General features: G+C 47.3%; 1 protein-coding gene across 1 annotated transcript; it reads right to left on the bottom strand.

The window, feature by feature from the left end:
* Nucleotides 1–4251: 4251 nt before the first annotated feature.
* LOC139759591 (uncharacterized) lies at nt 4252–5303 on the bottom strand. The gene is made up of 3 exons (XM_071681888.1): nt 5161–5303; nt 4756–4863; nt 4252–4465 (listed from the first exon to the last, which is right to left on the bottom strand). The coding sequence occupies exons 1-3, from the start codon at nt 5301–5303 to the stop codon at nt 4378–4380; spliced, it is 339 nt and encodes a 112-aa protein (XP_071537989.1). The 3' UTR covers nt 4252–4377.
* Between the last annotated feature and the right edge of the window lie 9738 nt (nt 5304–15041).

The raw sequence follows: 15041 nt of genomic DNA, 5'->3' as shown, positions 1-15041 counted from the left end.
CACACACTATATATATATATATATATATATATATATATATATATATATATATATATATATCTTCCCACGTATTCCCTGCGTGTCGTAGAAGGCGACTAAAAGGGGAGGGAGTGGGGGGGCTGGAAATCCTCCCCTCTCGTTTTTTTTCAATTTCCCCCCCCCCCAAAAAAAAAAGGAATAGAGAAGGGGGCCAGGTGAGGATATTCCCTTAAAGGCCCAGTCCTCTGTTCTTAACGCTATCTCGCTAACGCGGAAAATGGCGAATAGTTTGAAAAAAAAAAAAAAAAAAATATATATATATATATATAATATATATATATATATGTATGTATGTATGTGTGTGTGTGTGTGTGTGTGTGTGTGTGTGTGTGTGTTACTGGCAGCAACAACCACCCACAATACTAGATGCTTACGTCACGTAAAAATCCCAGGCTTGTTCTTAAAAATCACGTCGTCAAAGGTACGTTTGAACAACAACGTACATTTCTTTCCTAAAGTTACAGTGGACACCTCAGAGGCCTCCCCCAGCCTGTGTCCTGCCGTGATCAGAATGTTAAACTGTCCTGTTTTGCATATCACATTTCAAATCAACTTTTTTAAAGTTAGTCTTAAACATCTGTTTTCGTCGATGTGGGGGAGGAACTGAAAGGCTGGATTATTCTCAAGGTTAAATTTAAGATGGCAATTAAGGATATATTCTGTAGCCGTTTGATAGTTAACATTTTATTGATACGCATCAGTTATTAGAAAAAAAAATTATCCATCTCTCTATCTGTCTATCAATATCTATCTATCAATATCTATTTATCGTGATTGACAAATAATCAAATACTCAAGGAACTGTAACATTAATATTAGTGAAGGTTTATCCATACTTGTTGTAGGCAAAATTTGTAAACAGTTTCCTTTCCTGTCCACATAATAAAAATTTTATGACAGACTTGATGCCCAGGCCCGAACACCAACCATCCGGTAACGCTTGTTTACCAATGGCGTCTTATATCAACTGAGTGTTCTACGTCTTCCATCTCATTTTTGTATCTCTCCTAAGGATGTGATCACTACACGAAAGTATTCCCTGCGTGTCGTAGAAGGCGACTAAAAGGGGGAGGGAGCGGAGGGCTGGAAATCCTCCCCTCTCATTTTTTTTTTTTTTTCAATTTTCTAAAAGAAGGAACAGAGAAGGGGGCCAGGTGAGGATATTCCCTCAAAGGCCCAGTCCTCTGTTCTTAACGCTACCTCGCTAACGCGGGAAGTGGCGAATAGTATGAAAGAAAGAAAAGGTATATATATTCAACATAACCGAGAAGAAGTTCAGCCTTGAAATGTTTGCTGTGACAGTGGGAAAGAAAAGTACATAACGCAAGTCAGAAATCAACCTCAGTGAAAACGTTTGAAGGACAAGAAAGAATAAAGAAAAACCTTATGACATTACTAAAGAAAACGGATTTCTGGAAGACTTGTGATATCCCTATGACGTTAATTCCCAATAAGATGCATGTATGTTGCTGTCAGGATATATATATATATATATATATATATATATATATATATATATATATATATATATATTTTTTTTTTTTTTTTTTTTTTTTATACTTTGTCGCTGTCTCCCGCGTTTGCGAGGTAGCGCAAGGAAACAGACGAAAGCAATGCCCCCCCCCCCCCCATACACATGTACATACACACGTCCACACACGCAAATATACATACCTACACAGCTTTCCATGGTTTACCCCAGACGCTTCACATGCCTTGCTTCAATCCACTGACAGCACGTCAACCCCTGTATACCACATGACTCCATTCACTCTATTTCTTGCCCTCCTTTCACCCTCCTGCATGTTCAGGCCCCGATCACACAAAATCTTTTTCACTCCATCTTTCCACCTCCAATTTGGTCTCCCTCTTCTCCTCGTTCCCTCCACCTCCGACACATATATCCTCTTGGTCAATCTCTCCTCACTCATTCTCTCCATGTGCCCAAACCATTTCAAAACACCCTCTTCTGCTCTCTCAACCACACTCTTTTTATTTCCACACATCTCTCTTACCCTTACGTTACTTACTCGATCAAACCACCTCACACCACACATTGTCCTCAAACATCTCATTTCCAGCACATCCATCCTCCTGCGCACATCTCTATCCATAGCCCACGCCTCGCAACCATACAGCATTGTTGGAACCACTATTCCCTCAAACATACCCATTTTTGCTTTCCGAGATAATGTTCTCGACTTCCACACATTTTTCAAGGCTCCCAAAATTTTCGCCCCCTCCCCCACCCTATGATCCACTTCCGCTTCCATGGTTCCATCCGCTGACAGATCCACTCCCAGATATCTAAAACACTTCACTTCCTCCATATATATATATATATATATATATATATATATATATATATATGTATAGGGAGCTGTGGTTTCGGTCATCACACATGACGGCTTGACACTGAGTGTGAACGAATGGAGCCTTTTTTTTGTCTGTTTTCCTGGCGCTTCCTCGCTTGAAGCAGGGGATAGCGATGCTGTGTCCTGTGGGGCGGGAGTGTGATACGTGGAGAGAGTCTTACGCTCGTGTTGCCCTGTTTGTTAATCTTGTATATATGTAACTTGTCTTTACTCTTTCACACACACACACACACACACACACACACACCTCGGACCACACTGGTATATCGGTTAGCGTCATTGACCGTCACGTGACGCAGGGACGGGCCTGCCTAGGGTCAAACTCGCAGAGGTTCGAATCCTGGTCACGGCAGGTCGGCCCACAGTCCACTCAGCTGTTCATCCACCCCGGGAGGCTGATCGATGAAATGGGAACCCTAGCATAGGCAAAGGTGTGTGTTTGTGTGTGTGTGTGTGTAATTACCTATCAGTAGTGTTTGGAGTGGAAGTTTTCCACTCATGTGACACCCGATCTCTTCAAAATTCTCTGTTCTTCATCCAATCTCTTGAATTTCTGTGCCACTGACGTATACACCAGACAGTATCATGTGCTATCTGAATCCATATAAGATTCACTTGTTTCATGAGGTATAGACTTAAACCCATCTGTAGAGAGAACATGAGATTCATCACTAGGGGGTAGCTACGGTCCTGCCATGATATTCATTTCAAGTTGATTTCATCCTTGGCGTTAGAATTTCCTACTTCATCCCTTATACTGAAAAGAGGCCATGGGGTAGCGTAGGAATCGTCCCGTAGAGTGAATAGAGGCCATGGGGGGTTGCTTAGGACTCCTTCTTACATAGTTTCAGATCCACCTGAGGCCTTTGCAGTGACGTAGGACACAAAGCTGGTGCGTGGTGATGATTCGCCAGACCTTATACAGGATAAGGGCATCATTTCTAGCGATCCTCACATTATACCATCGTAATCAAGGGTTGTTACCGTGCCATAACAACCGAGAGATCTATGTATTTCTATTTCAGCAATTGCAATTCGTGGGACAGAGACGCGAAAATGTATAGAAGAGACACAGTTGATCAGGGATGTCATTAACTTTCAGCATGGCTGGATGGTCCTGTCAAATAATTAACACTTTTTGTGTATATTTCCTATGAGTCCACGGGGAAATGAAACACGATAAATTCCCAAGTGCATTTTCGTGTAATAATCATATCATTAGGGGAGAACATAAAAAAGAAAAATAACAGTCAGTTGATATACAACGAAGAGACGTAGCTAGGACGCCATTTGGTAAACAAGTGATTATATAATATTCTCTGGTCCTTAGAATTAGTTTGATTTGTCTGATCACATGAATATCATCTCCCCTAGGATTTTTTGTTTTTGCTAGGGTAAGTTAGGTTAGTTTATACAAGGTTAAGTTAGATGAAGTTAGGTTAGGCTAGCGTGGATCAAGTTTAAGCTTGTAACCTTACCTAACATGGCTTAATTTAGTCCAAAATAGAAAAAGAAAACCGTTGTGGAGAGAAAAGTCAAGTAATTGATATTGTCTTTATCCCATCGTAATGAATAATATATTTACAGTATAATACTTTAAAGTTGAGTCCATTCATAGTTGAGCTCAAAAGCCTGGGAAAGACACACTGATGCTTTCTGATATGTAGTAGAAATACATATATAGACGATGACCACCAGGAAGGTGCTTCAGTATCCCTGTGTTCCCATAACCGTGTAACACAGACGTGAAGGTTGAGACATTTGATGCAAAGCTCCATTTAAAAAGTGCAGGGAAAGAAAAAGAGGTCAATTTAAAAAAAAGAAAAACTGGTTTTAAAGAAATCATTCTTTATTTCATGGGAGATATATAATATCAATCTATATATATATATATATATATATATATATATATATATATATATATATATAATTTATATATATATTAATTTATTTATTTATTCATTTATTCGTCTTCTTCTTTAGGAATGTTGTCTCTTCGTCTCTTCTTTTTTCCTAGTATATGAACGAGTCGGACATTAAAGTTTGTAGACCTGTGGAGAGATAAATAGACTTCTTTATTTCGGAAAGAAACAATGAATAGATGAAAATAGATATTGGATAAGCAATCTTCACAGTCTTGTCAAAGGAGTTCTTACTCCAAATAAATTCTTTGTCAAAAAAAAATGATTTTTAGACGTTTGTCATGTGGTAAATCATTTGCACAAAAAGTTTAGTTTAGAATTAATATTCGAATATAATGATAACCTGAGGATGGCCTAAAATAAGTCAACTTGACGCTGAAGTGTTGAGAAAGAAAACGGGCGTTTTAGGGGGAACTCACTTATCACCGCTGCCACGTATGTGTTCGATGCCCGCACTCAGCGATGTGCTCTCGTTGGGCTTGTATTCGTAGCCGATATTCGCGCCCACGTTCCGTATGGGTTTGAGGCTGCAACGAAGATACAGAAGAAACATAAGTACATTAATCCCAGTGGGTGGGGTCGAGTTCCAGTGCGAGGGGCAACTCCTCCACAGTGTAGTTTGATGACAATTTCGTAAATCAAACTTATCTCGACTGTTGTTGTTTTTTTTCTTCTTTTTAGACAGTTTAGTTTTAACGTTTGTCCATTAAAAAAAATAGTTTAATGTGATGAATGCATTTTGAGTCAGATTATCTTCGTGTTTGTCATGGTACTAAAAGACTTATATACGAGTAGTTAAAGTGGAAGGGTGGTGTCAGACTCACCCAGGGTACGTGGTCGTGTCGTATGTGATACCTCCCGTGTAGGTATGTTTGTTGAAGGTGTGGCCAACGTTGATGGCTGCGGTATTACGCACGCCTCTGTAGGTAGGATGGGAGGGAGGGAGGGAAGGAAAGGAAGGAACCATTAGACTTGAATAACATTAAGAATTTCATACCTGCACCTCTTTAGTACCGACCTGCACCCCCAGGCCCCCCCAACAACAACACTCCAGACCACTACAAGACCCCAGGACATCACCCCCCATCAACAACACCCCCATACCCCCCCATCAATAACACCCCAAGACCCCCCCACACAACAACCCCAAACCCCCCATCAACAACACCCCAGACCCCCCCTCATCAACAACACCCCAGGACCCCCCTCCATCAACAACACCCAGGACCCCCCCCATCAACAACACCCCAAGCCCCCCCCATCAATAACACCCCAAGACCCCCTCACAACAACACCCCAAGACCCCCCCATTCAACAACACCCCAAGACCCCCTCCATCAACAACACCCCAGGACCCCCCCCATCAACAACACCCCAAGACCCCCATCAACAGCACCCCAGGACCCCCCTCATCAACAACACCCCAGGACCCCCTCATCAACAACACCCCAGGACCCCCCATCAACAACACCCCAGACCCCCTCATCAACAACACCCCAAGACCCCCCCCTATCAACAACACCCCAGATCCCCCATCAACAACACCCCATGACCCCCTCATCAACAACACCCCAAGACCCCCTCCATCACAACACCCCATGGACCCCCCTCATCAACAACACCCCAAGACCCCCTCCATCAACAACAACCCCAGGACCCCCCTCATCAACAACACCCCAAGACCCCCCTCCATCAACAACACCCCCAGGACCCCCCTCAACAACAACACCCCAAGACCCCCTCCATCAACAACACCCCAGACCCCCTCCATCAACAACACCCCAAGACCCCCTCATCAACAACACCCCAAGACCCCCCATCAACAACACCCCCAGGACCCCCTCCATCAACAACACCCCAAGACCCCCCTCATCAACAACACCCCAAGACCCCCCCATCAACAACACCCCAGGACCCCCCCATCAACAACACCCCAGACCCCCCTCATCAACAACACCCCAGGACCCCCCCTCATCAACAACACCCCAGGACCCCCCTCATCAACAACACCCCAGGACCCCCCTCATCAACAACACCCCAGGACCCCCCTCATCAACAACACCCCAGGACCCCCCCTCATCAACAACACCCCAGGACCCCCCCTCATCAACAACACCCCAAGACCCCCCTCATCAACAACACCCCAAGACCCCCTCCATCAACAAAACCCCAGGACCCCCCCTCATCAACAACACCCCAGACCCCCCTCATCAACAACACCCCAGGACCCCCCTCATCAACAACACCCCAGGACCCCCCCCTCATCAACAACACCCCAAGACCCCCTCATCAACAACACCCCAGGACCCCCTCATCAACAACACCCCAGGACCCCCCTCATCAACAACACCCCAGGACCCCCCATCAACAACACCCCAAGACCCCCTCATCAACAACACCCCAGGACCCCCCCATCAACAACACCCCAAGACCCCCCTCATCAACAACACCCCAGGACCCCCCTCATCAACAACACCCCAGAACCCCCCTCATCAACAACACCCCAGGACCCCCCTCATCAATAACACCCCAGGACCCCCCATCAACAACACCTCAGGACCCCCCCTCATCAACAACACCCCAAGACCCCCTCCATCAACAACACCCCAGGACCCCCCCCCATCAACAACACCCTAGGACCCCCCCCCTCATCAACAACACCCCAGGACCCCCCTCATCAACAACACCCCAAGACCCCCATCAACAACACCCCAGGACCCCCCCATCATCAACAACACCCCAAGACCCCCTCCATCAACAACACCCCAGGACCCCCCCCATCAACAACACCCCAGGACCCCCCCCTCATCAACAACACCCCAGGACCCCCCCTCATCAACAACACCCCAGGACCCCCCCATCAACAACACCCCAGGACCCCCCCTCATCAACAACACCCCAGGACCCCCCTCATCAACAACACCCCAGGACCCCCCATCAACAACACCCCAGGACCCCCCCCCTCATCAACAACACCCCAGGACCCCCCCATCATCAACAACACCCCAAGACCCCCTCCATCAACAACACCCCAGGACCCCCCCTCATCAACAACACCCCAAGACCCCCCATCAAGAACACCCCAGGACCCCCCCCCCTCATCAATAACACCCAGGACCCCCCCATCAACAACACCCCAGGACCCCCTACCCCATCAACAACACCCCAGGACCCTCCATCAACAACACCCCAGGACTACAACAAGCCCCAAGAACACCCCCACCACCGACAACACCCCAGAACTCCTACAAGAATCCCTCCACAAGGACCCCCCCTCACAGTGCCCCACAGGGGCCCCACTACAACGCCCCAGAGTCCCCACCAACGACCCAGTTTCCTCACCAATAACCCAGAACCCACTCCTGAGGCGTGCCAAACCCTAATTACATTGCCAGGACACAAGTCGCTAGGACCATCCACCCTTTCGAAACGCTTTTCAAGACCTCTACATTGCCCTGCAACCTCCCGTAGCGCTCCGACGACGTTCCGATACCTCCCTCCCTCACCTCCCTCCTTCCCTTCCTTCCCTCCATTAATGAGCCCAACCAATCACTCGATGGTAGTGCGAATGACGTCAGGGACTCTCAATTGGCGTCATGGAAGCTCCTCCTCCTCTCTCTCGCTTTCGTGTGACCATCAACGGGCAATACTTCGGACCTGAGTGGCGCCGGTATGACCCCTTGTTGAACGGTAGTGTGGTGGGTTGACCCTTCGTACCCCACATATGGCAACATGAGACGCTAGAGGAATATAGGCCTACGTATGGCAACATGAGACACTGAGGAGGATTATAGGCCTACGTATGGCAACATGAGACACTGAGGAGGATTATAGGCCTACGTAAGTCAACAGGAGACACTAGAGAATTATAGGCCCACATATGGCAACATGAGACACTGAGGAGAATTATAGGCCCACATATGGCAATATGAGACACTAGAGAATTATAGGCCCACACATGACAACAGGAGACACTGAGGAGGATTATAGGCCTATGTATGGCAACAGGAGACACTAGAGAATTATAGGCCCACATATGGCAACAGGAGACACTGAGGAGGATTATAGGCCTACGTGAGGCAACATGAAACACTGGAGAATTATAGGCCCACATATGGCAACAGGAGACAGTGGAGAATTATAGGCCCACATATGGCAACAGGAGACACTGAGGAGGATTATAGGCTTACGTAAGGCAACAGGATACACTGGAGAATTATAGGCCCACATATGGCAACAGGAGACACACGTTACCTTCCCTGCTGAAGATGACAATTTAACAAATGATCGCATACGAATCTTTTGAGTATGAACGATATCAAGTGGCACTTCTGTGATTTTTTCCCCTCTCCTATCGTTCGTTCAGAGATCCCCAGCGTCTCGTTCCGCAAGACTTGGGCAAGGACTTGCGTGATAACCTTCTTGGACGTCGCCAGCAAACGTTCCTTCGTGTATTTTTGGGGTAAAACCCATTCAAGCGCAAGTGTGCCCCTCTCTCTCTCTCTCTCTCTCTCTCTCTCTCTCTCTCTCTCTCTCTTCTCTCTCTCTCTCTCTCTCAGACCTGCCCCTCCGCTCACCGTGTTGGCCTCCGTTGCGTCATTTCTAGGGAGTGTGTCTTTGGTGTGTGGTGTCGCCACAGCTTGACCCCTAGGTTGGGTGTTGAGGTCACCCCCTAGGTGACGTGATAGGTTCCTAGGAGGTCACTTTGTGTGTGTGTGTGTGTGTGTGTGTGTGTGTGTTTACGTATGCCATACCAGACCCCTAGGTTGTGTGTTGTTGTTAGAGCGACTGTGGCAGTACCACCACGTGAGGGAAGGTGCACACACACACACACACACACACACACACACACACACACACACACACACAAACAAACAAACAAACAAACAAACAAACATTCCTGGGAGGTGGCAAAGTCCCCATTAGGAGGTGGATCTCAATTATGAGGAAACTGACGGGAAAACTCATATTCTCATGGAGCTACAGGGGTCCTGGAAACACAAGGTCCTGGAATTCACACAGAAGAATTTCCTGTACCAGCGCGTCGTGTGAACATACGAGATCCAGAAGGGATGGCAGAACTCTCTGCTCGAACTTCTCTGTACACACAACAACATGGAAAAGTGAACGTATTCGTTGTGGTACATTAGCTGGAAGAGAAAAAAAATTGTGGTCTTATAAAAGGCTTCAGTTTGACCCTTTGTGATTTAAAAAGGCCACAAGAAGGACGAGGACCAAAACTGAGATAGTCGTCAAAGGAGACAGAAATAGTTATTGGGAAACGGAGTTCTATAAGTGAGGAAGTGTAGAGGCCAATGCTTTAGAAGCTTCTGTTAAATGTACAAATGGGGAGTTGAAACACGGGTGCCACTGGATGAAGACAGGGGAGAACCATGGAAAAAGACTTGGATTTTTAATGGATTTCAAGAAACAAAAGAAGGAGGAAACATAGACGACGCAATGGCCAGCCGGAACTTGAAAGTTATAAGAAGGGGAGAGAATCAGAGAATCTATGATGGGAATATTGTGGATGTTCAAAGAAAAATGAGTTGAATGATAAGTTCAGAAATATCTTTTACGGTGGACGCTACTGCGCCCCAGCACCAGCAAGATAAGATAAGGAAGAAATCCTGGATGACATCAGAACTGATAAGACCTTGACCCATATATCACTCACGGTTCTGATTAGATATCTCCATATAAGCTGAGGGAATATACACAAGCGCTTGCTACGCCAGTCATGGCAATACATGGGAAGGACAGATAACAGGAGACCCCTGTGAGATCCATAACGGGGTTATATGTATAGAAAATATAGTGCAAATGAGCGACACCTTCCTAAGGAGGAAGTAACTACGCGTAACAAGAGTCCAAATGGAGAAAAGAAGGTTATACAGAATGAATCGTTTAGACGTTTTAGAAGAGAGTGAATTCGTAATAAACTTTACTGCTGAACGGATAGATTGTGTACTCCGAGAGTGAGAGAAAGCATTTGACACTGACGCTACAGGAGAGGTTAACCAAGAAGCACTCCAAGAGTGAGAGAAAGCATTTGACACTGGCGCTACAGGAGAGGTTAATCAAGAAGCACTCCAAAAGTGAGAGAAAGCATTTGACACTGACGCTACAGGAGAGGTTAATCAAGAAGGTAGATTTTCGAGGAGTAAGTGGATAGACGATTGCCTGAACGGAGGAGAACAGATGACGTAGGTGAGAGGAGCGTTTCTCAAAATGGATTAGGGTCAGTAACCACTGTCGTGCCACAAGGCTCGGTGTCGGGACCACTGTTCTTCTCAGATGAAATCTGATAACTTATTTATGAGCTGGATTCTTACGTGGATATGTTTACGCATGATACCAAAGTCATGAAAGCAGTGCGATGAATGAACGCATCGCCTTATCACGCGGATAAATACATGACGAAATTCAAGTAAAGACAAAACATTGAAGGAAGGCCTCGTTTGAAAGGAGGCTTCGGTGATTGAAGGCTTCGATGAAAGAAGGCTTCCGTGAAAAAAAAAGGCCTGAGGGAGAGAAGGTCTTAGTGCAATCAATATTATCCTGTGGGAAATTAGCTACGCGAATCCGTGTGTGAAAGAAATCTCTAAAAGTTTACATTTTCGTCCATCTTATCGTCAGAGCTCCAAACCAGGCAGCTGTTATTGAAACAGACGCATTCAAACTACATTCAAATGAGAGAGTCCAGAGGAGGACAGGTATGACTGGACCTGGATTAAGAGAGATGTGGAACTTCTTTAGATCGTACCTGGATGACGAGAGATGAGCTTCAGCGAGAGGCTGAGGGGGATATGAGCTAGACCACTTGGAAGAAGAAGAGAGTCATGGGCTGACCTGATTTTATACAACCCTTTGAAGTTTCTACATCAGATTCACCACGTCGACGGTAAACAACCCGTCATGAGATGCAGTGACAGAGTAACCAGAGGTGGTAAAAGAGCCATTTAGACAATCTTATCTTGTCTGTCGAAGAAGAAGAGAGAAAAGATCAAGATGTGGATGAATAGAGATATCAAAAAGTCATATCAAAGGCTTTGAATCTTGATCTAAGGAGCTGATGAAGACGCATTTTTCCCAGTAGCAGTAATGCTTACAAATTCACGGGAGAGCGTTTGGCTTCGAGCGTAGCAATGCACTTTCTCCTCCAGCAAGAACGAATTATGATGAAAGGTTCGTTGAAAGGTAATACGACAGATAGGTTTGAAATAGAACAGAAGAATACTTTGCTCTAAGTCCACAACTGATACTCTCTGCATTACGGTAGTCACGAACACACTAAAAGTTCATTGGTGTTTCTCTTTTGTCATCTTTTGCTTCCTATACTCTCTCCAGAGCAAGCCCTGTGTTTCTGGTTGTTCTCTAACATCACATTCTGAAATGGCTGAGCCTCAGCGATGTGTTACTCTTTGCATTCATTTGTCGCGTAACACATCATGTAGCACACATTCAATTACATTACCACCAAAAAAAAAAAAGGCAGATGATGAACGTGTAACAAGAGAAATAACGGTATTAAGGATACACTGTATAAGAAGAATGACGTTTATTAATCATACGGCACGTTTAATGTTTTTGTAGGGTAGTTGTTTTTTCGTTTTTTTTCCTCTCTCTCTTTTCTTCAGCAGCGACAGTAGCACCGAGTAGTCTAGGATCTCTCTCTCAGGCTTGGACTACCGACGAAACTGTTTGGTAAATAAGCCTCTCCTCCGTCAACAAGAAATGACGCCCGTCAAGCCAAGGGTGAAAGAAAAAGTCAACTGCAGACCAATAACACGAGGACATCCCCCAGCACGTCCCACGTCCCGCGAGAGCGCCACCAGGACGTCCCACTAACACGAGGACTCCACCAGCACGTCCCACTAACACGAGGACACTACCAGCACGTCCCACTAACACGAAGACTCCACCAGCACGTCCCACCAACACGAGGACTCCACCAGCACGTCCCACTAACACGAGGACACTACCAGCACGTCCCACTAACACGAGGACACTACCAGCACGTCCCACCAACACGAGGACTCCACCAGCACGTCCCACTAACACGAGGACACTACCAGCACGTCCCACCAACACGAGGACTCCACCAGCACGTCCCACCAACACGAGGACTCCACCAGCACGTCCCACTAACACGAGGACACTACCAGCACGTCCCACAAACACGAGGACACCACCAGCACGTCCCACGAACACGAGGACACCACCAGCACGTCCCACAAACACGAGGACACCACCAGCACGTCCCACAAACACGAGGACACCACCAGCACGTCCCACTAACACGAGGACTCCACCAGCACGTCCCACAAACACGAGGACTCCACCAGCACGTCCCACAAACACGAGGACTCCACCAGCACGTCCCACAAACACGAGGACACCACCAGCACGTCCCACAAACACGAGGACACCACCAGCACGTCCCACGAACACGAAGACACCACCAGCACGTCCCACAAACACGAGGACACCACCAGCACGTCCCACAAACACGAGGACACCACCAGCACGTCCCACTAACACGAGGACACCACCAGCACGTCCCACGAACACGAAGACACCACCAGCACGTCCCACAAACACGAGGACTCCACCAGCACGTCCCACAAACACGAGGACACCACCAGCACGTCCCACAAACACGAGGACTCCACCAGCACGTCCCACTAACACGAGGACTCCACCAGCACGTCCCACAAACACGAGGACACCACCAGCACGTCCCACAAACACGAGGACACCACCAGCACGTCCCACTAACACGAGGACTCCACCAGCACGTCCCACTAACACGTGGGCCCCACCACAGTGAAGGCACTAGTCACGTCCTGGTACCATGGAAAGAACATCAGCACCTCCCACAATCATGGAGACGACGCCAGCACGTCCCACTAACATGGGAGTGACGCCAGCACGTCCCCACATTCATGGGGGACCAACACCCTTTGCCCGTCCCCACTAACATGGGGCGTCACCTACTGTGTCTCAGAAGGCCCGGATAACCTGCCCAAGTACACCGTCCGTCCCCGGAGCCAGAGGAACCTGAGGGAGGACAGTAATCGCCGCGAGGTCTAGGCAGGTGACCAACATAGCAAAGGAAAGTCAACTCCCTCAACACAGGATCGTGTCACACTTGGCCGCGGGAGTTCGCGAGCACGTACTTAGAGCGTTCATGTCAACCGGGTCGTAAGCGCTGTACCGGACAGAGAGAGAGAGAGAGAGAGAGAGAGAGAGAGAGAGAGAGAGAGAGAGAGAGAGAGAGAGAGAGACAGAGAGAGAGAGAGGGTTACGTGGAACATAGAGTGACGTCAAGTGTTAAAATGCTGTCAGATGGCAAACGAACGGGTAGTTAGCGTACAATATCATAACGACTTGGGTTATCCAATCAGAGGCAATTACAGGCGCGTGAAAACAAGAGAGTATCACCAGCTAGGGAACGATGGGTGGAAACAGGTTGGGACGGAGGGTGGAGATGGGTGGGTGAGGGTGGGATGAATGCCAAGGGAGACTTGGAAGGGGAGTGAGAAATAGTAGAGGGAGAAGGTCGTCCTCCAAACATGACGAGTGCGCTTGAATTCCTCTAGCTGAGGATACACCCATTCGAACACTCCTTCCAGCAGGATCTCCCATGGGGAAAAAAAACCTTTTTATTTTCGTCCCTGTACGCGTAGTTGAGCTCGCCCTTCCGCACTGTAAGTGATGCATGGCCAACCTCCTGACGCTAGGGGATTGAGGGAGGAAAAAAAAAAAAAAGGAAAGGGGGTTTTCCCCAGTGTCGTTCGTCGACGCCTCTGGGAGCGAGACGGCCAGGGTTGGAGTTCACAAGAATGACAAAAGTCGTGAGTTTGGAGATCACCTGGATTGGCCAGAACAACATTTACGTGTGTGTGTGTGTGTGTGTGTGTGTTCGGAGAGGAAGCGAGCTTGGTCCTGAGACGTTTGTTGTGGTATTTCCCGTTCATCGCTGAGTCGCGTCTGACGGGGAGGAGGAGGTGAGGATTTCAAGGTCATGCTGGCATAGTAGCTGTGTGCTCCGTCATCCACTCTGTGGTATGTATCGCATGATGTCACAAAGGCTTTGTATGCTGTTGCGTGGGGATTACCTGCTCCCGTCGTGTGTGTGTGTGTGTGTGTGTGTGTGTGTGTGTGTGACGGGGAGAGGGGAGTCTTACATTCGTGCTGCCCCGTCTCTTAACCTAGTATATGTGTACTGTCTGTACTCCTACATATGTATACACACGTACACATAACCCCTTCCCCCTAAGCCTCGTGATTCAGGTGTGTGTGTGTGTGTGTGTGTGTGTGTGTGTGTGTGTGTGTGTGTGTGTGTGTCTGTAATTAGTTATTACTAAATCATGGGGAGACAAGAGAGAGAGACTTCGATACTTTTTGGGGTCACCTATCTTGAAATCTCTATAACACAGAACCTTTTGAATTTGGTGTCATGTCTTCATCTTTCGAAGAACTGTTCTCCATTGACGTCATAACTGGTTTCGCAGCTCGAAAGGTTATGTTCACGTGTGTGTGTGTGTGTGTGTGTGTGTGTGTGTGAGCGAGCGGGTAAGGTGACTTTGTCTGGGGTTGTGAGTCGTGGATCAAGTTCCTTTTCATTTTGCTGAACGTGTGCGAGAGCGTCTGGCTTGGTTGTCTGCGAGAGGTAAAGAATTCTGCGACCTTTGACTGC

This window comes from Panulirus ornatus, chromosome 3 (genome assembly GCF_036320965.1).
Source record: "Panulirus ornatus isolate Po-2019 chromosome 3, ASM3632096v1, whole genome shotgun sequence".
NCBI lineage: Eukaryota > Metazoa > Arthropoda > Malacostraca > Decapoda > Palinuridae > Panulirus > Panulirus ornatus.
This window is presented reverse-complemented; position numbering and strand designations above follow the sequence as displayed.

Excerpts from the sequence above, each read along its gene's own strand:
- LOC139759591 (XM_071681888.1), bottom strand. The coding sequence starts at position 5,303 with ATGGTTCCTTCCTTTCCTTCCCTCCCTCCCTCCCATCCTACCTACAGA. Across the intron at positions 4,864-5,160 it reads GACACGACCACGTACCCTGG|CCTCAAACCCATACGGAACG; the intron begins GTGAGTCTGACA and ends TCTTCGTTGCAG. Across the intron at positions 4,466-4,755 it reads ATACGTGGCAGCGGTGATAA|GTCTACAAACTTTAATGTCC; the intron begins GTGAGTTCCCCC and ends ATCTCTCCACAG.